Source organism: Camelina sativa, chromosome 4, assembly GCF_000633955.1.
Source record: "Camelina sativa cultivar DH55 chromosome 4, Cs, whole genome shotgun sequence".
NCBI classification, from domain to species: domain Eukaryota; kingdom Viridiplantae; phylum Streptophyta; class Magnoliopsida; order Brassicales; family Brassicaceae; genus Camelina; species Camelina sativa.
Window position 1 is genome coordinate 12,776,375 of NC_025688.1, and position 22,163 is coordinate 12,798,537.

General features: G+C 34.4%; 3 protein-coding genes across 3 annotated transcripts; all 3 read right to left on the bottom strand.

The window, feature by feature from the left end:
* LOC104783799 lies at positions 2,509–3,845 on the bottom strand. The gene is made up of 3 exons (XM_010508903.1): positions 3,478–3,845; positions 2,750–3,402; positions 2,509–2,635 (listed from the first exon to the last, which is right to left on the bottom strand). Exons 1-3 carry the CDS (start codon positions 3,835–3,837, stop codon positions 2,509–2,511), a joined length of 1,140 nt encoding a protein of 379 aa, XP_010507205.1. The 5' UTR covers positions 3,838–3,845.
* On the bottom strand, positions 12,639–13,960 carry LOC104780379. The gene is given in 5 exon segments (XM_019244388.1): positions 12,639–12,729; positions 12,803–12,898; positions 12,980–13,063; positions 13,392–13,493; positions 13,728–13,960. Coding segments are annotated over 5 exon segments (606 nt in total).
* On the bottom strand, positions 15,491–16,401 carry LOC109132486 (E3 ubiquitin-protein ligase RNF144A-like). Its single transcript, XM_019244111.1, has 2 exons — positions 15,749–16,401; positions 15,491–15,674 (listed from the first exon to the last, which is right to left on the bottom strand). The coding sequence occupies exons 1-2, from the start codon at positions 16,399–16,401 to the stop codon at positions 15,491–15,493; spliced, it is 837 nt and encodes a 278-aa protein (XP_019099656.1).

Here is a 22,163-nt window from a genome sequence, read left to right on the forward strand (position 1 = left end):
CTCAACGTTTTTTGCCGACATGCAGCGACGACTTTGCTACTAAATGATACTCCAAAAAGTCGTTGCAAATAAGTCTCTATTTTGCGACTTATTTGCGACGGCTCTCACGTACCAAAATTGCAGTTGCAAAGTAGTCACAAAATGCATCTTGTTTTGCGACGAAATAATATCAGTTACAAAAGAGTATATATTCGGTCGCAAAGGTGAGACGTTTTTGTGACTTTATTGTTTCGTCGTAAATTTGCGACGGTTTTACTTCCGTATTTTGTATGGTCGTTAATCGGTATTAAAATAGTCACAAAACCGTTACAAATATTTGCGACTAAACAATCAGTCACAAACGGTCGTCGCAAATGGCATGTTTTCTTGTAGTGTTGAAAACAGAAAAGGAAACTTGTCGGGGAAGTAATGCTTCTGATTTCTCAAGTTGCATCAAAGTTCTTTACAACGCTTAATCTCAATCCACTACAGTTTTTTAAACAATTGGGCACAATAGATTAAAGCCCGATTCTATTTTGTTTGAGTTATTTAGGTTAGTCCAATTCTATTTGTACTTTTAAAAAACCAATTTTATGAAAGTTAGCTGCTATAGATTCTATTTTGATAAGAATTGGTTAAGTACTAAACATTGGTCTTCTAAAAAATGGGTAAGTTGATTGTCTAAACCCCCCGTTTAAGTGTTAGTCGCTTAGACAAACCCCGTTTAACTAGGAAAACATCCAGGCTACGCTCTGTTTATGTGATTACTAAGTGTTAAAAAAAATCAACTTTTATTATTAGGTCATCATGGTAGTAGATGTGATTATAAGTATAACATATTAAAATACTATTTCAGATGTCTTTATGTATTTATTTATATTTAAATTTTGTATAAATCATTTATTAATATGCAGAAATCTTCTACCATACATATTTAAAATTTTAATATGTTTTTCTTAAAATTTAAACTTTTAGCACCATATTTTATAATGAGAAATACCCTAAAATAGCACTAAAACAAGTTTTATGGACAAGTATAACACACATTCAATAAATTTCCAAAAATAGCATTATTTAGCAGATTAAAATATTTAAAATTAATTTTTAAAATTTTGTTTTTTAGGTTTGGGTTCTCAATTTCACATTTAGTGTATAGTTTTGAGGGGTAGGGTTTAGTATTTTGAATTTAGAATTTAATTTTAAAATATTAATTGGTGCTATTTTTGGAATTTTAGAGATGTTGCACTAAATTTGGAAAAAACTTATTTTTGTGCTATTTTTGAAAATCTCCCTTAAATAATCGATGATGGGCTTATGAAATAGAGAGATTCTCAAAAATAGCACTAAAATAAGTTTTTCTTCCAAATTTAGCACAATATCTCTAAAATTCCAAATATATAACTATATTTCAAAATTAATCTTTCAAAATTAAATTCTAAATGCAAAATAATAAACCATATCTCCTCAAAACTATATCCTAAATTAGAAGTGACTTTAGTGCAGTGACCAATGGTAATTAAGTCCTTAATGCACAAGGCACCATCACACCCGGGATCGAGTTCCCCTCCCTACGAATGTAGGGATTTGACTAATGGGCCGATCGGTTGTGGCTCAATGGTTGACAAAAAAAAACCCTAAATTAATTTTAAATGTTTCAATTTGTTAAAATAGTGATATTTTTGTAAATTAATGTAATGTATACTATTATTTCTATAAAACTTATTTTAGTGCTATAGTAGGGTCTCTATCAAATATCACTGATAATGTAACAAATTGTACGACAAAGAATGGCGATGTGAATGTCGCTTCTTCTTCCGATCATCGACCCAATCTTCTTCTGATGTTGTTTCTTCTTCCAATAAAAATTAATTCGTCCGGTTGGTTTCTTCTTCACAAGTGATTCTACATGTTCTTCTTCCTAGAAACTATGCTTCTTCTTACTTCTTTACTTGGCTTTACCAGTTTTAACTATCTTTGTTTAAGTTTGGAATTAGTTTGGGATTTTTACCCGTACCAGAATCAATGCTAAAACATACCCAGATACTGTCCCTAGTTTTTGATTGATTCGTTTCCCATTTATACTAAATTTATTTATCGATTTTCATCTTTTTTTTTTGTTTTTGTTTTATAGAGAGATATTTAGTGGATATCTAACCAGTGGAGCCTCAAAATTAAGTGAGTATCTCAAATTAATTTGAAACTAAACATAGTATTATTTTTATCATCTCATACCTAGTGGGTATGAGACTACTGAAGGTGCTTTTAGAGGAGCTACATCAGATAAAGACTCATTGAGTTTCTAAAATATTATATTTTATTGACTTTGATTATTTTATTAAAATTTTAAATTAAAAAATTACACAAGTGACAAATAATATGCTAAAAGTGAGAAGAGAAACGCATCTTCATCTCTCTCATGCATTTTTATTATATTTGATTTTTTTTTCCTTGGTGAGAACTTGAGATGGTCTTAGGCCCTAGCTACGTGCCAAGATTATGATCATCTACTTGGCGTGTGCTTAAAATTTGCTAAACATAAAAAAGAATTAAAAAGAAGACTAAAGCAACCACCACCTTCATCAGAAATTGGTGATGATGAAAGCAACCTCCAAACTTCCATTGAGATCCACATTTGTAACAAAACCTATAGCCACACCTACACACATCAACCATGAAACATTACATTAGTTGAAAACATAACCAAATCTCCAAAGAGAATTTGAATCATAATAATAACTAAATTATGTGATTATAAATGATATATATATACCTGCAAGTTACAGTGATGCGTCGGTCGAATAGTTTGTTCATGTGCTGGCAACTTCTACATTGACGCCACAATGTTGTACTAGGCTTTCCACCAGACCTCCTGTACTCCGCGCACGACAAGTTACTATGCCACATAACTTTGCAGTTAATGCAAAAGGGTTTGCGGCATTTATAGCAGCTTATCCTAACTCCATCTTCACTAGATTCAAGGAGCTCGGTCTTGGACATCAAACCCCAGCAACTTGGATTAGGGCAATGGAATCTGTCACATACAGGGATTGAGTCCTCATTGACCCTTTGTTCCCACATCTCTTTTAGTTTAGGTGTCAAAAGATGGGCACAACTTCGAAGAGTCAGGTTTGATTTGCAGCCAGGATGAGGACACCTAGGTAGGCCTCCCTGGTTTAGCGTCAGTTCTATTTGTTCTTTCATGTACTCCACACCGAACCGATGAGAGCAAGCGACGGAAAACATATTACCAGCTTTACCAAAAAGAGGCTTAGGTAGTGTTTCCATTGCGAGATCAAAGACAAACTTAGGCCGAGTTCTAGTCACAAGAACAGGGATGCTCGTTGTAAATTTTTGTCTGATGGTTTGCACATCATCCATCAACAAGGCGATTTTCACACTCGTAGGAGCCAATCTCCCCATGACCTAATTCATTAAAGGGAAAAAAAACATCAATTAAGATTGATAATCATGTGAACCCTAAAAGCAAACAAAACTTACCAATTCGAAAATATCATGGTCATCGCAGTAAAATGAGATATGATTGATCCCCAAACTTAGGGCTTTGTTTAGTCCTAGCTTCAATGCCATAAACTCAACCTCCCAAATTGAAACGTCTGAGTCATCAAGTAGCCCGTTCATCTGAAACAAGATATTATCATCGTCTTCTCTCTGAATTGCAACCCCAAATCCAGCCAATGTTAAACCCGTTGCTATCTGCCACTGCCAGTTTCTCAAACCCTTGAAGTAAAGGATGTACGAGTCAGAACTTAGATCTCCCGGTGAGGGTTTTCCAATGGTGGGTTTTGGGGCATCTTCTCGTACAAGATCGCCTTCTTTCTTCATGTTTTTCTTGTGCATACTTTCAGATTTTTTTTGTTTTTTCCTTTTACCTTTGAGGGTTAAGGTTTCAGATTTATATATAAAGCAGGCGGCTCCAACTAAACGCAGAAGAAAATTAGCTTTTTAAGAATAGGTCATATCTAAAACCTAATCTTATTCAAACAAAGGAAAAATTCATCACCAAAATTTTTAAAAATTAATATAAGCTAAATTGGGATATTGTTGAAAACAGAAAAGCAAACATGTGGGGCAAGATTTTCGTGTTTAATTTAATTTATTTGGGTTAGTTCGATGAACCTTGGTTAAGTTGGCGAATGTTTTGTTAAATTTTTATAAACTAGGTGTTAGTCCAGGCTAGGCGTGACTTCTTACGGCTATTCTATTTTGAAAAAATAATATAAAATAATATGTTATTATTATTATGTTTTTTGGTGTACATCAAAATTTAAAAACTACTTACATTAGTATGAATTTAAATAAAGTTAAAGAAATCAAATTTTCTTTTGATGATAATATATTTAGTGCAATTAAGTCATATTGTGTCTTACATGCCATATGCCATATATTTTTGTAGTTTCAGTCATATTTCAAAATCATTGTGATATATATTTTCATAAAATTTATTTCGTGGTGTTAATGATGCATATTTTTATTTATTTATGGTGATAGCTTAAAAAAGTTTTAAATGTTTCAATTAAGAAAAAATCAAAATAATAAATTCTTTGTTTGCAGTGTCTCATACATATATAACTAAGTGAGTCTAACAATAGATTATTAGACTAATACATTTTCTAAATAAAATAAAAAAACATCAACTACTTTATTAGGCTATAATCTTAAAGTCTTTAATTGTGTCTGGACTTTGATTTATATGAAATGATAATCTTTCAAATAGAAAAAAATAATTAAACTATATATCATATATTACATGTATATCCTATTCAAATAAACTGAAACTTTAATTAAGTTAAGATATCATTGGTTAAATCAAGGAAAAATAATGATATTGTAGAATTTATAAAATTATGTGAAATTTGAAATATGAAGCCATGAGAGTTATAGTGAGATATGTGTCTTTCTTTTAATAGATAATACAGAAGTCGATGTATCAAAGGTAACTATTTTGAGAGTTACAAAAGTGCAATTACGTGCATACTAATATATTTTTAACATGTTCTATTATATTAAATTAAATTCATTGAGAACACTACAATGATATTATTATGGGAGTTACAAACAAACTTTTATACTTTTCCAACTTCTAAATTGAAAACTCATTTAATTTAAAAGTGAGTGTTGGTGGGTCTATAATTTGAAGCATAATATGTTACACATTGATCGTTTAAAAGGAATAGGAACATCTAATTCTCAAATACACTTAATTTTTTTTGTTAAAACCAACATATGTGAATTTAAATTTCACTATGGAACTTTAAAAAATAAATATGAATAGATTAGAAAGGCAAGAAATATTTTATTTTTATATAAATAAAATAAAAGTTGAAAACAATGTTAAATATATATAATACTTTCTAAATTAAAATATAGAATCAAATTCTTACAACACATATGATATTTGATATTGGTGTGAGAGGAGGAGAGAATGATTACTTATAAGATGATAATCCAAATTAGATAATGGAGATGAATCTTTAAAAATACGAACAATGTAAAATATATATCATGTAGTCTCTAAAATTAAAATTTAGCCTTAAAAATTTATAATGATATTTCATTTGTTTTTTTATAACCCATACAACAAAAATAAGAAATGGAAAACAAAAAAAAAACAAAAAATGATTTGAGGTATTGTGGAAGAGAATGAGAGAAGTGGAAGAGAATGAGATATGTGAAAATGAGAAAGTAAAAGAATGCCAATATGAGAGAATGAGAGAATGCTTATTAATATGGTAAGAATTGATGGAAGTTACATTTAGAATTATTGAGTTACAATAATAATTGATTGTGTTTGAATAAAATTTAGTGGTGGAATATGATTAATGCAAAATTTATTTTATTTTCATTTATAATTTTATTTTAATGTGTGAGTTAAATATATTGTGTTAATTGGGTCTTAAATATTGTTTAAGGCAATTAAAAAATTAGAAAGCAAATAAAAAAAATTAGAAAACATTAAATGAAAATCAACCAATAAAGAGAGACCAAAACCTTACTTTTATGTATATAATTTTGTTTTGGTGAATTCTTCTAATTTCCAACTATATATATATAGATATATATATATATATATATATTTAGATTTTACTCTTTTTACCTTACTATACATGATTATAAACATTTATTTGTTGTTTGACAAAAATTAAGTAGTGTTTTTTCTAATTTTTTTGTTTAGATATCTTTATTTTTTTTAACGTAGTTTATATCTACCTTATCATACATTATCTCTTCGCGCAATTTTTAACCTGAATATTCATCGGAGTAATGGTGGTTATGAATCCAACATTGATTCTTGCATGGTAGTCGAAGATGAAGAAGTTTGGTTAACTTTTGGTCTTGTTTTTAAGGCATTTACAAGCCATTCCAATGTGTTTCCACCATATCTCATAAGGAATTCACTACAAGAAACATATTGTGTTCTGATCAGAGTACTAATTGGAGGTGACATATTGGTCTCTTCAAGACGATGGAACAAAATTTGGATGAATTTTGTCACTATAGTACATTAGTACTCTAATTTCGTACTTTCCGTCCAACACATTGTTTTTTGAAATACATAAGCTCAAATTGAAGATGAAGTTCAAGAAGTGGTAAAAAATAGTCTATGTCTTGGCATAGACATTTAATGTATGCACAAGCCTCTGTCCGACAAAAGAGCATCAGAGGCCTGTTAATTTTGTTTGTATGTCTCGGTTTTTGAAGATTTATGAAGATATATTTGAGACACGTTTTGGGATATTACTTGGAGGTAAAGCACGAAGAAAAAGGAAGCTTGAAGATATTTAGAAGATTTAATAGGACTAAGAAATATTCGTTTAACAAAGAATAAAGTTAAATGAAATATTTCCTCTTGATTTTAGGAAAGTTGTTAGTCTTGTGAGAGGCACGAAATCTCTTAAATATAGAGGGTATAGGACTTAGAAACCTAGCTCTCGAGAACGTGAAAAAGAGAGGAAAAAACTTGTAAGCCTTTTGGCATCTTTGGAGAGAAAAGGGTGGGGGTTTTTGTTTCTAAGTGAGAGTCTTGGGTGTATATCAGTGTTGTTGATCTTAGAGATCTCTTAGTGGGTTGGGAATAGTTTGGGAACAAGCTAAGAGAAGATCTTAGGTTTGTGTAAGTCCAATATTGAGCACTAACTGTAATTGTGCTCAAGAAGTATTACCAACAAAGTTTGAGGACGTAGGCATTTGCTGAACTTCGTTAAAAATTGTGTGTCTCTTGTCTTTTCTACACTAACAAGTGGTATCAGAGCGGGTATCTGTGCAGATTCTAACTCAACCAATGGGTGAAGATCTTGAGAAGAAGAACATGGAGGCACAATCGATGTTATTCATGGCAAAAGACTTATTAGTGTTAGATCCAAATTATTATGGGATGTGGAAGGTGTTGATGATGCATAGAATTAAAGGAATTCATGAAGATGCATGGACAGCAGTTGAACTTGAATGGGAGTCACCAAAACAGGATGCTGTTGTTGATTCTGACGGGAATCAGGTGGCTGTTGCAAAACCCAAAACAGAGTGGTCTGAATCTGACAAAGCTTTGTCGAGATTAAATTCTCTGGAACTTTCAGCAATATTTGGTGGCGTTCACAAGGATCAGTTCTCATTGATTCAAGGTTGTACATCTGCTAAAGAGGCTTGGGAGATTCTGCAAACAATATTTGAAGGTACAACAAGTGTGAAACGCACAAGGTTAGATATTCTTGCTTCTGGGTTTGAGAACCTTAGGATGTATGAGTTCGAGAAAATTGCTGCTTTTAGTGGTAGAATATATGCTATTGCGAATGAAGCTAGAGCTCTTGGAAAGAATTACAAAAACAGGTTGTTGGTCAAGAAATTGTGGAGGGGTTTAGCTCATAGATATCATCCTGTGAAAATGCGATGGATGTTGCTCTTGATATAGACAATATGTCTTTTGAGGAAGTAGCAGGTAAATTGCTAAGCTATGAGTTGCAATACTTATCGTCTGATGTAGGTAAGAACACACAAGGGATTGAGGTTTGCTCAGTCTATGATAGTGAAGAGAACACAGAGGCTCGTAAAACAGAAGAACTTGAGAGTCTTGTGGTGAATAAAGGACGCAAAAGTTTGAAGATTACAGGCGAACAGAAAAGGAATAAGGTTCAGTGTCATGGTTGTCAGGGCTTTGGTCATTTTAAATCATATTGTCCTTCAGTGAGGAAGAAAGGGATCAAGAGTCTGCATTCACCAAAAAGGAAGAAAAACGCACAAAAGCTTTCAACAAACAAGTCAAAGGTTGTTGCTCTTTGTGGCTCAATCAAACTTGTTGATGACGAGTTGGAATTGAAGTCTGATGATGGAACATATGCTAGCTTAGACAGTGTTCGGAGAGATTCTTAGACTGTTGCGTGTACTAAGACAGGTTCCGGAACACCTTGTTGTGCGGATCAGGACTCTAAGCCAGTGGAAGAAGAACTTAAGTTATTGCTGAGTGATCAGATCAACACTCCGAGGAAAGATCTGATACATAGGGAAATGGAAAATCAGAGGCTTGTCACAGAGAAGAATGACTTGGTTTGCAAAATTTCAAATCTGGAAGAAGATCTAGCTCTAGAGAAAGTAAATTCTTCGAATTTAGAAAAACATTTAGAAGATCAGTTACGAAGCATCAAGATGTTGAGCAGAGGAACAAAGGATATTGACAAGATTCTGACAACTGGTAGAACATGTAATGTCAGATGGGGTTTGGGTTACCATGGAGGTGATTCTGGTGCAACTACTCAGTTTGTTAAAGGAGCAACTTTGGCTTCAAAATCTGTAGATTCAAGTCGCTGTATATTTCCATCAAAGGTCTGAAACGTGTTTGTCAGCAAGGAGACAGGTGACAACCGGCTGAAATCTTGGCAGGCGTCTGTACACAACAACCTTAAGAGAAGAGTTATTGGTTGTTGTTACTGTAGGAAACATGGTCATATCAAAGCTCAGTGCTACAAGTTCCTGAAGAAGGTAACACAAGTCATGAGAAGGAAGAAATATTACAAAGATGGTCAAAGATTCAATCAAGTTTAGATCAAGCATGATTTATATTGTCCTGATGACTACACAAAGCATGCATCAAGGGACAAACGTCTGCATTCTGACAGTGGCTACTCAAGGCATCAGAGAAGTGTTCAACGCGAGAAACGACATCTAAGACATGTTCATATAAAATTCCAAGATTCAGGTCAATGGAAAAAACGTTGGAGAACGAGATGTTGAGCCAAAGGATGTCGTCTCACATACCATATAATAAGAAGAAAGACAATTGTCTGTTGGACGACTGATCAAAGTCTTGTGTTGATGGTTGATATTTCAGATGCTATGTCAAGGTAAACTTGAGCTCTTAAAGTTTTTTTTAATGTGTTTTATCACACAAGCAGGGGGAGATGGTGTAAGAAGAATATGATTCTTGATTAAGGGGGAGTTTCCAAGATGTTGTTTAACTATGGGGGAGTCTTCAAGAGGTTGTATTATGGATTTCCAAGAATCATGAAGTGTTGTGCTTTAGTTATAAAACTCAGTAAAAAAGAGGGAGAATGTAAGTGTATTTGGGCAAGCTCAAGTTGAAGATGAAGTTCAAGAAGCGGTACAAAATAGCTTCTATCTTGGCACAGGCATATGATGTATGCACAAGCCTTTGTCCGACAAAAGAGCATCAGAGGCCTGTTGATTTTGTGTGTATGTCTCGGTTTTTGAAGATTTATGAAGATATACTTTAGGCACGTTTTGGGATATTACTTGGAGGTAAAGTACGAAGAAAAAAGAAGCTTGAAGATATTTAGAAGATTTAATGGGATTAGGAAATATTCGTTTAACAAAGAATAAAGTTAAATGGAATATTTCCTCTTGATTTTAGGAAAGTTGTTAGCCTTGTGAGAGGCACGAAATCTCTTAAATATAGAGGATAGAGAACTTAGAAACTTAGCTCTCCAGAACGTAAAAAAGAGAAGAAAAACCTTGTAAGCATTTTGGCATCTTTGGGGAGAAAAAGGTGAGGGTTTTTGTTTCTAAGTGATAGTCCTGGGTGTAGATCAGTGTTGTTGATCTTAGGGATCTCTTAGTGGGTTGAGAATAGTTTGGAAACAAGCTAAGAGAAGATTTTAGGTTTGTGTAAGTCCAATATTGAGCACTAATATTAATTGTGCTCAAGAAACATTACCAACAAAGTTTAAGAACGTAAGCATTTGCTGAACTTCGTTAAAAATTGTGTGTCTCTTGTCTCTTCTACAATAACAATCTATTGTTTCCATTGCAAAATAATAACAATTAGAAGATGATCCGAGAAAAAAACATCTAGTTAGATGATTAAAATAGGTTGAATAACATATATATATATATATATATATATTCTGGTTATGCGTGAGATGTTGGAAAAAAAATTGGCATGTGTTATCTCATAATTTTTATGGATTTTATCATTTCATCACTCAAATATTATTAATGTGATAGTTTCATTTAGGGGTGTTATTCAAAAAAGGTTTTTAATGGATTTTATAGTATTAGTAGATTTCAGAGTTCAATGGATTTTAATGGATTTTATAGATTTGCCATTTTTTTCTTTCTCAACATGTGTGTTTTTATCTATATGTTTTTTTTTTGCTAAAATACATACTTCATCCCAAATACTAAACTATTAGAGCAAACAAAACCAAAAAAGAAACTCAAACATAATGTGTAAAGTTGTGTGTTTAAATCTTAAAATTAGTAAATTTACAATATTTTTTTATCACTACTCAATATATTTTTCTATATTTTTTTTTCCCAAAGAAATACATAAACTTTATTAGACGGTAAAACTGGAAAACTGAAGTACATAAACTTTTAGCCAAAAAGAACCTAACAAAAAAAACACAAAGTCACAAACTCTAGATGTACACAAACCTTATATGTACTGTCTTAATATATTGTCCATCCAAAAACTTTAAATTATAGACTGACATGGATCACTTGACAAGTTGACACTTGTCAAACGACTTTAATTAGGTAAAATCATAACTATTCACCAAATTTCATTAGATTTAAGTATATCTCTATATTAAAATTTATTTTAATTTTTTTCTAATTTTAATTATTCTAACTATACAATTAATACACCATAAATTGGTTTCTTACATTTATTGGGCCATTTAATATTTCTACTATTTTTCTTACATTAAAACGCAACTATAAGCATTCAAAACACAATTAAGTTAAATTATTTTGATAATGTTTTCTCCACCATGTTAATGGTTGACCAATCAATTAATACACTTAAATGTGAATTATCTACATAAACAACATATATACAATTTGTTATAAACAATTTGTTTTAGTTTTGTAACTCATATTTAATTGTGCATGACTTGCACATTTGTTATCAACAACTAGGTGTACCCCATTGCTACAACACGAGCATAATATTTTTCTTTTATCAGCTATAAACAATATAATATTTTGCAATCCATCCATAAAAACTAAACACAATCCATGTTTGTTAAAAAATTAAGTAATTTACGTATATTTTCAAAGTAATCTATATATCTTTTGCAGTTTGCTTAGAGATGTTAAATAAAAATATCATACTGTATTTCACTTTGATTTTAGTTGGATTATTCCACGAATCTCATATCCGATAATATACTTGCACACCAGCTTCTTCGACGATGAGGAAAAAACTGATTACGATGTAGTCATTGTACGATTCTTTTGGGATTTTGAAAATAATCGGATTGATGATATGCCCAATCCTTCTAACGTTGTAGCTAACGTGATCGCCACATGCAATCGCCTTGGATATCGTGGAGAAGATGCAGCCATAATTGCAGTTGGCAACACATGTAAATTAGGTGAAGATATTGCCCATTCCACGCAGATCTATTACTCTTTGGATAAGGTACTAGAGTTTGAACATGTCACTAAAGTTAACTAATCTCTAGTCTCTTAAATCAACTTATATTCATTTTGCTCTGCTGATATAGTTTTTAGATATTGATTGTAACATTGTTTTTCATTTGACTGGATATATTTTTTAGTCCCTCGTATACAATCAACCGACACGCCGAAAAGGTGATGCTCATAAAAATTGTGAATTGGATGATCACTCATCTATATGAGCACAATGAAGGGGATGTGTTGGGTATCTCCTAAATTTTGCACAAGAGAAACAAAGTATTTGAAATATATATAGTAAAGCTAACTGTGTGGCTGATGGGTTAGCAAACTATGTGTTTTCATTATCGTTTGGTTTTCATACTTTTGATTATGTTCTGGATGTAATTGAGCCACTATTCAGGGATGATCTTCTTAATCACTCAAGCTCTCGAAGAGTCTGTGTGTTGTTTTTTGCTATTTTGATAAATTACGGGTGGCCTTGATCGCCTGGTCTTTTGCCAAAAGGAAAAAACTACTATAACTCTATAATGTTTTTATATAGAAGAAAAACAATTCCACTTTTTTTTTGTTAATTGTTTTTCTTTTTTTTTTCTTTCTTTTGGAATTGCCTGATATATGCATGAAGGAAAGTAGAAAATTTAGCAACCTACACAATTTAATCTACCGAACCGATTATTTTATTAGTCTACACAAATGAAACAAGAACAAAATAATAATTAAAATGACAAAAGAAACTAAAATCATACAAGAACAAAGTACTGTATGCATCACTGCTCGATGAGAGCAACTGCCTTGCTTCCATTCGGCTCCACATGTGTAGCAAAAGGTATAGCCACACCTATACATCAACAATAAACAGTACTTAGAAGAAATCATTAATCAAATTCTAAAATAATATAAGATAATATTAGAATATAATGTATCTTTAGATGATAATACCTGCATGTTACTTTGATGCATCCTTCTCAAAGTTTGGTCATATGTTGACACTTTCCACATTGACGCCACACTTTGTCATTTGCCAAAGCTGTGAGCTTCCCAACATTTTCCATAGGATATGGATGCAATCTCTTGTAGTCGTAGCATGACAAGTATTATGCCATGGAACTTTGCAATTGATGCATAAGGGTTCACCGCATCCGATGCAACAGCTCCTAACTTCATCTTCTCCAATCCATTTAGAGAGCTCGGTTTTCGACATTAAAACCGAGCATCTTGGGTTAGGGCAAAAAACTCTGTCCCAGACAGGAGTTGAGTCCTCCTTATAATTTTTTTCCCACATGTCTTTTAGTTTAGGTGTCAAAAGATGGCCACAACTCTCAAGAGTCAGGTACGATTTGCAGCCATAATGAAGACATCTCGGCACACTTCCCTCAAGTAGCCTCACCTCTATATAACGTTTCACGCACTTATAACAAAATAAATGATGACATTTACTAACATAATACCTCTCCTCAGCTTCTAAATCATTATCGAAACAAATAGGGCAAGTCCATTGCTTATCAAGGTTGACGTGGCGAGGAGGGTCCACAGATTTGCCTATCTCCGAAACTATTTTCTCCTTTGCTAGTTCATAAACATATCTGATTTTGTTTCCGGTTACAAAAATCGTTTTCGGATTCGTTGCACATCATTAATTAGTAGGGCAATCTTGTTCTCCTCTATCACGAATCTTCCAGTAAATGAAATCTATTCAATAGGAAAAAGATAATTTTAGTAGTGCATACTGAAAANAAAAAAAAAAAAAAAAAAAAAAAAAAAAAAAAGTTCAAAAAAACTGAGGCTTCTATACATGGACAAATAAAACATGCAAACTCCTATAAACAGCCAAGAAAATAAATGGAGATGTGATCGATCCCCAAACTCGCAGCTTCCATAGTCCTCGCTTCAATGTCATTAGCTCAGCCTCCAAAACAGTAATGTTGTTCGAGCCATGAATTGGTCCATTCAGCTGAAACAGGAGATCATCTCTATGTCCGCAAATTGCAACCCCAAATCCAGCCAATGAGTCCTCCCCAACCAAGCCTTTGAAGTAAAGGCTGCACAACTGAGTAGTACTAGAGCTCGAGCCAGTAAATCTCTTGAGCATATTTTTCTCTGGTGATGTAAAGGGAGATACAAGAAGTCTTAACTAATCTAGGAGATTGTTAAGCAAGACTTATATGTATAGGAACAAATACAAGAACTCTCAACTAATCTAGGAGATTGTTGAGCAAGACTTATATGCTTAGAATTCTAGGTTTCTCTAAAGAGAAAAGCAAGAGTTCAAAGACTTGCTGAAGAGAGAAGAGTTCTCGACAATATTATTAGAAATCAAAAGCTGTCGTACAAAGATAATGCTCAATGCTTAAATAGAAGAGAGGGGTAAAGCCACTAGCCCTAGATTCAATAATGTTAAACACCTAAAGAAAATCTTAAAGAAAAGGAAATAACATAGCAAAAGGAAATTGAATACCACCAACATAAAAATGAAACTTGGAGAAGAAGAAGTAGCTAAGAAGCTTCTAGAATGATTAGTCTGGTTACCGCAAGAGTAAATATGGTTACCGCAAGAGTAAATATGATTAGTCTCACGCTTTTATGGTGAGAATCCAGAATACTGTAATTGAAAATATGTTTGCATAGATTTCTAATTATCAATCTTATTATTAAAATTGAAAATAAAAGTACACTAGTTTATATTATCCCGAAAATAAAGGGATATTTATCACACTCAATTTTTTCTTCCTTTTTTCACAATTTTCTCATTGAGAATTGCGTGACATTTCATAATTCTGAATAACTTTTGTGGATTTTTTTTTTTTTTGTTTTGGTCAATTAATTAACCTTTTGAGGATTCCGCAAGAGTCTTCGATTTCACAAGTTCCTTGACAACTTGGGAAAATAATGATGCTACGAACTAAGAGGCGTCCAGATTTTTTGGACAAACGTGTGTTAAGTACGCACATGTTAGTGAAAATATGTATGGTGAAAAGTAAGAATTAAGAGAGAATTTCTCAATCTTAGTTTGCTCTAATCTCCACATTGTTAAACAGAACAAAAGCAAGGGCATCATGTTCTATCGCTTTCATTTCTTCCAATCATATACTCTCAAGTCTCGTATCTAAATTTTCTCTATAAGCTTCGGATCATGCATCAGTTTTTACTGGGCTTCACACACACACGGTTCAAGCATATCAGAAACTAAAACCATCCAGAGATATGTTCAACAACGAAATCTCTAGCCCCTAAATTACACCAACTATTAATGATTTATCTCCAAAACAACCTCTATTTCCATATTTGTTTAACGAATTCAATCAAAATTGAATAAAAAATCTTTATATGTGAGTATATCTCTGTATATATATACATTCAAGGGTCTTTGCATAAAGATGAAAACACTTGAATAATAAGTCATTCTACTTCTGGAACATCTGACTTTCTAGGCAAGCCAAATTTTAAATTAGACTTTCATTTAGTAGATCGTTTTAAAAGTTAGAAAACCAAAGACCTTACAGAAAAGGGAAAAAAAAAACAAAAAAAAAAACATCCGAATTGTAACTAGTAACCCACAAAAGCGATCATACTATTCTATGAAGGCAAACTATATATTATAAATAATAGTATATAATAGGTTTCAAGACGCAAAAAACAAGATGGTAAAATACACTGATGGAGGCGGCAGCAACGGCTGTAATGGCGGCTGTGGTGACCTTTGGTGTAACGGCGACCATGGTTGCACTGAGATATACGTATGTAAACGACCATGACAGCAATCTCCAGCCTTAGCTCCACATTTGTAGCAAAACTTATGTCCACATCTACAATGAAAATGCAATGATTAAAACATATGTATATAACCAAATATGAATGTGATTAATAGATATGATGATACCTGCAGGTTACTTTGATGCATCCTTTTGCAAGTTCAATCATGTGTTTGCAATTTCCACATTGACGCCACATATTCCTATTTGCTAAAGCTTCAAACTTTATATCATCAGCTGTAGGATTTGGGCTCAATCTCATGCACTCGTCGCACGACAAGTCACTATGCCATGGAACTTTACAGTTGATGCAAAAGAGTTGACCGCTTTCGAAGCAGCGTCTTCTGACTCTAGCTTCTTCCGTAGAGTTAAAGAAGTATTTCCAAACTCCAGCTTCTTTAGTAGATTTAGAGAGATCTTTTAACGACATTAAAGCGGAGCACCTCGGGTTTGGACAATAAATTCTCTGTTTTACAGGAATCGAGTCCTCTTTGATATTTTGTCGCCACATCTTTTTTAGTTCAGGCGTCAAAAGATCAACACAGCTTCCAAAAGTCAGCTTAGACTTGCAGCGATAGTGAGGACATCTAATCACACTTCCCTTAAATAGTAGCCTTACCTCTATATGTTTCTTCATGCACACGTAACAGAATCGATGGCGACATTTATTAACACAAAACATCTGATTAGCATTAATATCATCATCTAAACAGATATTGCAAGTCGTTTTACGAGGAGAATTCAGAAAGAAGGATGCAAATCGTTTTCTTATAGGTTGCATATTTATTTGCAAAGATCAGAATCAGCAAGCAAAAGTAGTAACGAATTCAAGGAAACGTTTGAGAAAAGTTCTCTTAATTTTATAAACGTGAACTTAAAAAACCAGAGCATGCGAGAGTTTTTCTGAAGTAGAGATCGAAACAACTAAAAGAATAAGAAAGTTAGGAGCTAAAGTAAAAAGTATAAAACCTAAACAAAAACACAATCCAAAATAATTAGGGAATATAGATTTTTAATTAACAATCTTATTATTAAAGTGATAATAAAAATAAACTAGTTTATATTATCCTGAAAAGCGAAAATAAAGGGGAGATTGTATCACACACTCAATTTTTTTACATTCATAATTTTGAATAAATTTTTGTAGATTTTTTATTTTGTTTTGGTAAATTAGCCTTTTTGTGGATTCCGCAAGAGTCTTCGATTTAATAAATGAATAAAAACAGAATCATAAAATAAGTTTAAAGAATTTGCGAAAAATAAGTTTCAAGGCCTTAAGTAAGAGTTGAATTAAAAAATGGTAGATTTTATTATACGTCTACATGTCCATCAATTTCTTCTAGTGATATGTTCATGTGTTGGTTATCTGAATACTCTGTACGTTTGCTTCCAATGAGTTCTGAGATATTCATAGGAAAAAATGGTAAAAAAAAATCGAAGTTATTTTTATTTGGACGTTTAATACCTAATACCTAATGGTTTTGAATTGGAATAAAAATACATCAAATAATAAAAACATGTAATTTAAAATCCAAAATAATAAGTGTTGTTATTTTCATACCCACGATTTTTCAACAAAATCGAAATTCCAATTTCACGGATTATTAATTTTAAATATAAAAATTTTTGGTTTTGTGTTAACCATATCAAATGGGAAATTAATCCCAGTTATCTACTTGTTTTTCTCTCTTCCTCCGTCCTTGAGCTCCGCCGTGCTAGCTCTTACTCCGTCCGTAACACATCCATTTCCACCTCTGTTTTCGGCCAGCCACGACGCAGATCATGTGATGTTAGGTCTAATTACGGCTCCTCTCTCCACGATAGAGTTGCTGGCGATGATGATGACGACAACCTGCTAGAGAGCACGACCTGCTGGAGAGTTCGATTCGGTTCCCTATAGTGCCAGCTTTCAAAGAGAAGGATGAAGAAGAAGAAGGAGAAGAGGAAGAAGAAATTGAAGATGGGGAGAAGAAGACGATGAAGGAGCTGATAGATTTGGAATCAAAAACTCAACTTATCAAAAACTCGACGCGGGTCGCATCTCGTTCGAGGAGCCTAGAGCTTCATGGGACGGATGTTTGATAGGCAAGACATATCCAAAGCTGGTTCCTTTGTCCTCTGTAACTGAAGATGTTAAAGCCTCTCCGGAGAAGAAAACAGGTGGTAAAGAAGACGAAGAGGAGAAGTACAACCATGGTGGGACAGCTCAAACGTGGGATTACGACTTGGATTCTCGGAAACTCGGAAGTACAACCCCGTGTTTGTTAACGCATGTGTGTGACTAAACCTATGCTTTTGTTAGTTAACGAATGCAAAAGTACGGTAAAGCATAAAGTAGACAAGACACAAGCTTTGTTAACGAGGTTCGGATAACCTACATTTCCGGGACCTAGTCCAGAATTCATTCACTAGAAAAGGCTGCAACCTACAATTGCTATATGGCACTCACCACTATTTCCTAGAATTACAATGAAAGAAGACTACCACTAATTGTCTTTTGAAACTACCTTGTGTGCATCTCTTGAAACTACCTTGAAGCGCGCAGGTCTTCATAAAGCGTCCTCTTGGTATTTATATCAATTGCCCAACCCCTATGGTTGGCAACTTTCCTATTATACAACAAATAGGAAATTGAGAACTTTCCTTTTTCTTTTTGGATAAGGAAAGTTTCTTTTCATGATCTCATCTTGAATCTTCCATTCAAGATGTTCATTCAGCTAAGCCGCCGCCACTTGGCTTGTCCAAGTCGGCCTTAAGCTTCTGTACTCAAACTCTTCAACTCAGCTTCTTGTACTACTTCCTTTATTATTCTCGGAACTAGTACAAGAACTGCTTCGGACGTTTGATACCATCTCCGTTGTATCTGACCCTCTTGGCTTGTCCAAGTCGTCTCCAAACTTCTATATTTCAACTCTTCAAAGTACTCACACAGTTCGGCTTCTTGTATAACTTCATGTACTACTTTGGAACTTCACATATGTTCTTACTGCAATTGTGTCAGGTAGTGCCTCAACAACTTTGTTAGTTCTGCTCATTGTCTTCACACCATTTATGAGACATCTGTGATAATTCTACCTTGTTGTCTCATATATCACAATGTTGTATGACATCCTGGTTTAGTAGCAATCCCAAGGTATGTTTTAGACAACTTATAAAAACTCATTCAACACAACACTTTCAATCTCTCCCTTGATGATTGAGTTTTATAATTCATGCTTCTTTTAAAACCTGCTTCAATTTCTCCCTTAATTATTGACTTCACCACTTCTATGCATCTTATAAAAACCAGCCATCACAATATTTTCAATCTCTCCCTTGATGACTGAGTTTTAAATATCCTCAACTTCTCACTTTATGGTAAATCGTGCAATGTGTCTTGAAAGATCAAACATCCTCATTCTCCCCCTTTTTAACTTATTTTGATACTCAAGCACTCTTCTCTTTAACAAATCCAAGTAACAACCAATCATTATTGAAATTATGATCTCAGAACCAGACCATAAAACTCTCCTATTGGTTAAGATCAACAGCTCTTTTTTGTGTGATATCTCCCCCCCCCCCTTGAGTGCATAACTAAGTTAAAACCTCTAATTGTGTTTGTGAGCTATATCGTACTTTGACATCCGGTGCAGACTCCAACAGATACATTGACACATCTTTTTGATCATTCTCCGAAGTTCACTTACAATGCATGTGATTCAATATAACATTCATGGAGCATCTTCTGTATCAACCCTTTCCTTTCTGAAGTTCTAATCTTTCCTCTATAGTCATTCTCTTTGAAGCAAAAATATTAAACTCTCTAACGTAAATCCTGCAAAACTTCTCCAAAATCACCATCTAATCCACAAAATTCCACCATGAATTGAGCTAGCAAAACGCTCCCCCGTATCAACAAGCTTCATTCATGCTCTTCTTTATCATACTCAAAATACCCAAAGATAACAACCAATCTGAGAGTCTTTCTCTTCACTTCAAATTTGAGACACGATTGAGCCTTAGATACCTTCTTTATATACTTGTGCATTTCAGACTTTTGCACATCATTGGAGATGTAGTTTTGAACTGCAACAAAACTACTGAACTTAGTAATTTAGACTTAAGTCATCCCTTTTTGTTCTCTTTGCTTTCTAATATCAAAAGTCTCTTTCTCCTTGAGATTATTAAGTAGGATCATAAGATAGGAGGTGTCCGTACACTCGTCCGTACAAGTGAGGAACAAGGGCCGTCCGTATAAGTTAGGTGAGGGGCCGAGTCTTACCATGTCCCATGGAGTAAAGAGGAGGCCACAAAGACCTAAGGCCCATTAGAAGGATCGAGAACTACCTTATAGCCGTTAGAAGAGAAAGAAGAAGGTAGTCACGTGTTTGTATCTTCTTGGGAGACCAAGTGAGGTCGCTTTCACCCTAGGGATTAGTGTGTCCCTCTCTCTTTATGTCCCTATCCAACTTGTATGTCTCACATGAGGGAGTAGCCCTAATGTTCGGACCTATAAAAAGGCTTATAGCCACCTTGTAACATATACACTAATAGAACCCTATGTTTTCTCTTATCTCTATTGCCGAGTTCACTTTCTCCCTCTCAAGTTCTTCTCTTTACTTCCGCTTAAACTAACATGGTATCAGAGCAAGTTTCTTGATTCCTTACTCTTTGAACTCACTCTGCGATTTCCTATACTCTTTACTCTCTTTATACTCTTGTTACTACTCAATTTACACCTTTAAACTCATCTCTCTCGCAAACCGTTCTTATGGACACCTCCAAACCGATTGTTACACCGGTGGTCCTGAAGGGGGCTAACTACTTATTGTGGAAAAGAACCACGAAAACCGCACTTAGTGGCCGGGGGCTATGGATCCACATCGAAACGGACCAACTCCCCAAGAAAGCCATTAAGGACGACGGTAAAGATGGAAAGGAAGAAGACAAGGAGGCTGAACTCGAAAAGGAGACCAAGTGGTTCCAAGAAGATCAGACCGTGCTTGCCATTCTCTAGAACTCGCTTGACGCACCAGTCCTAGAGGCATATTCGTATTGCGAGACAGCCAAGGAGCTATGGGAGACGCTCGCGAATGTGTATGGTAATGTGACCAACTTAACCCGAGTGTTTGAAGTTAAGAAGGCCATCAATTGCCTACATCAAGAAGACTTGGAGTTTACAAAGCATTTTGGGAAGTTTAAGTCACTTTGGGCCGAACTCGAGATGCTCCGACCAAGCACTATCGATCCGGCCATCCTCAACGAAAGAAAGGAGCAAGACAAAGTCTTTGGTCTTCTGCTCACTCTCAACCCGGCGTTCAATGACCTCATCAAGCATATCCTCCGTGGAGACAAGCTCCCTACCCTTGAAGATGTGTGTTCTCAAGTACAAAAGGAACAAGGCTCTCTTGGCCTCTTTTGTGGAAAGGAAGATTTGGCCACAGCCAACAAGGGGGTGTACAAACCTGAGGACCGGAGAGTGGTGGTATGCGACCACTGCAAGAAAAGAGGTCATGTGAGGGACAAGTGCTGGATCCTTCACCCTCATCTCAAGCCGGCCAAGTTCAAAGCCAATCTCTCGCAAGAAGGGTCAAGCGGCCAAGGCGTTGGTGCGACAAACCAAGGAGGGGCGGAGGCCACGGCCATGGCAGCGTCATTTGGAGATCTTGTGAGGAAATCAGACCTAGAGGCTCTCATCAAGTCCATTGCCGCACTAAAGGATTCTGGTACCACTTTCTTTGCTTCACAGCCTAGTAAAGCTCTTGTTGTTGACTCGGGTGCTTCTCACCATATGATAAGTAACCCTAGTCTTATACACAACATAAAACCGGCTGTAGGTAATGTTATTATTGCCAATGGGGACCGAATACCAGTTAAAGGCATAGGAGACTTGAAATTGTTTGATAAGAATTCAAAGGCTTTCTTTATGCCTACCTTTACTTCTAACCTTTTATCGGTTAAGAGAGCCACTAATGATTTAAATTGTTACACAATCTTTGGTCCTAATAGTGTACATTTTCAGGATATTGAGACTGGAAAGATTCTTGGAGAAGGAGATGCAAGAGGAGAACTATATGTCCTAGAGAAAACTTCATCAAATCCCTCAAATTTGTTTTCCCTTATATCGAATCTTAGTAGTATCTCAAGTGAGGTTTGGCATGCTAGATTAGGCCATCCTCACTCTAGAGCTCTTGAATTAATGTTGCCTAATGTTTCTTTTGATAATTCAAGTTGTGAGTCTTGTATTCTTGGTAAACATTGCAAGTCTATTTTTCCTAAATCTACTACTATTTATGAACATTGCTTTGACTTAGTGCATTCAGATGTGTGGACTTCTCCTTGTCTATTTTGTGACTTTTATTGATGAAAAATCTAAGTACACATGGCTTACCTTGTTACCTTCTAAAGATAGAGTTTATGATGCATTTGTTAACTTCCAGAATTATGTCACTAATCACTTCAATGCTAAAATAAAGGTACTAAGATCGGATAATGGAGGAGAATACACAAGCCACAAACTTAAAGCACATTTAGCAAAGCATGGCATACTCCAACAAACAAGCT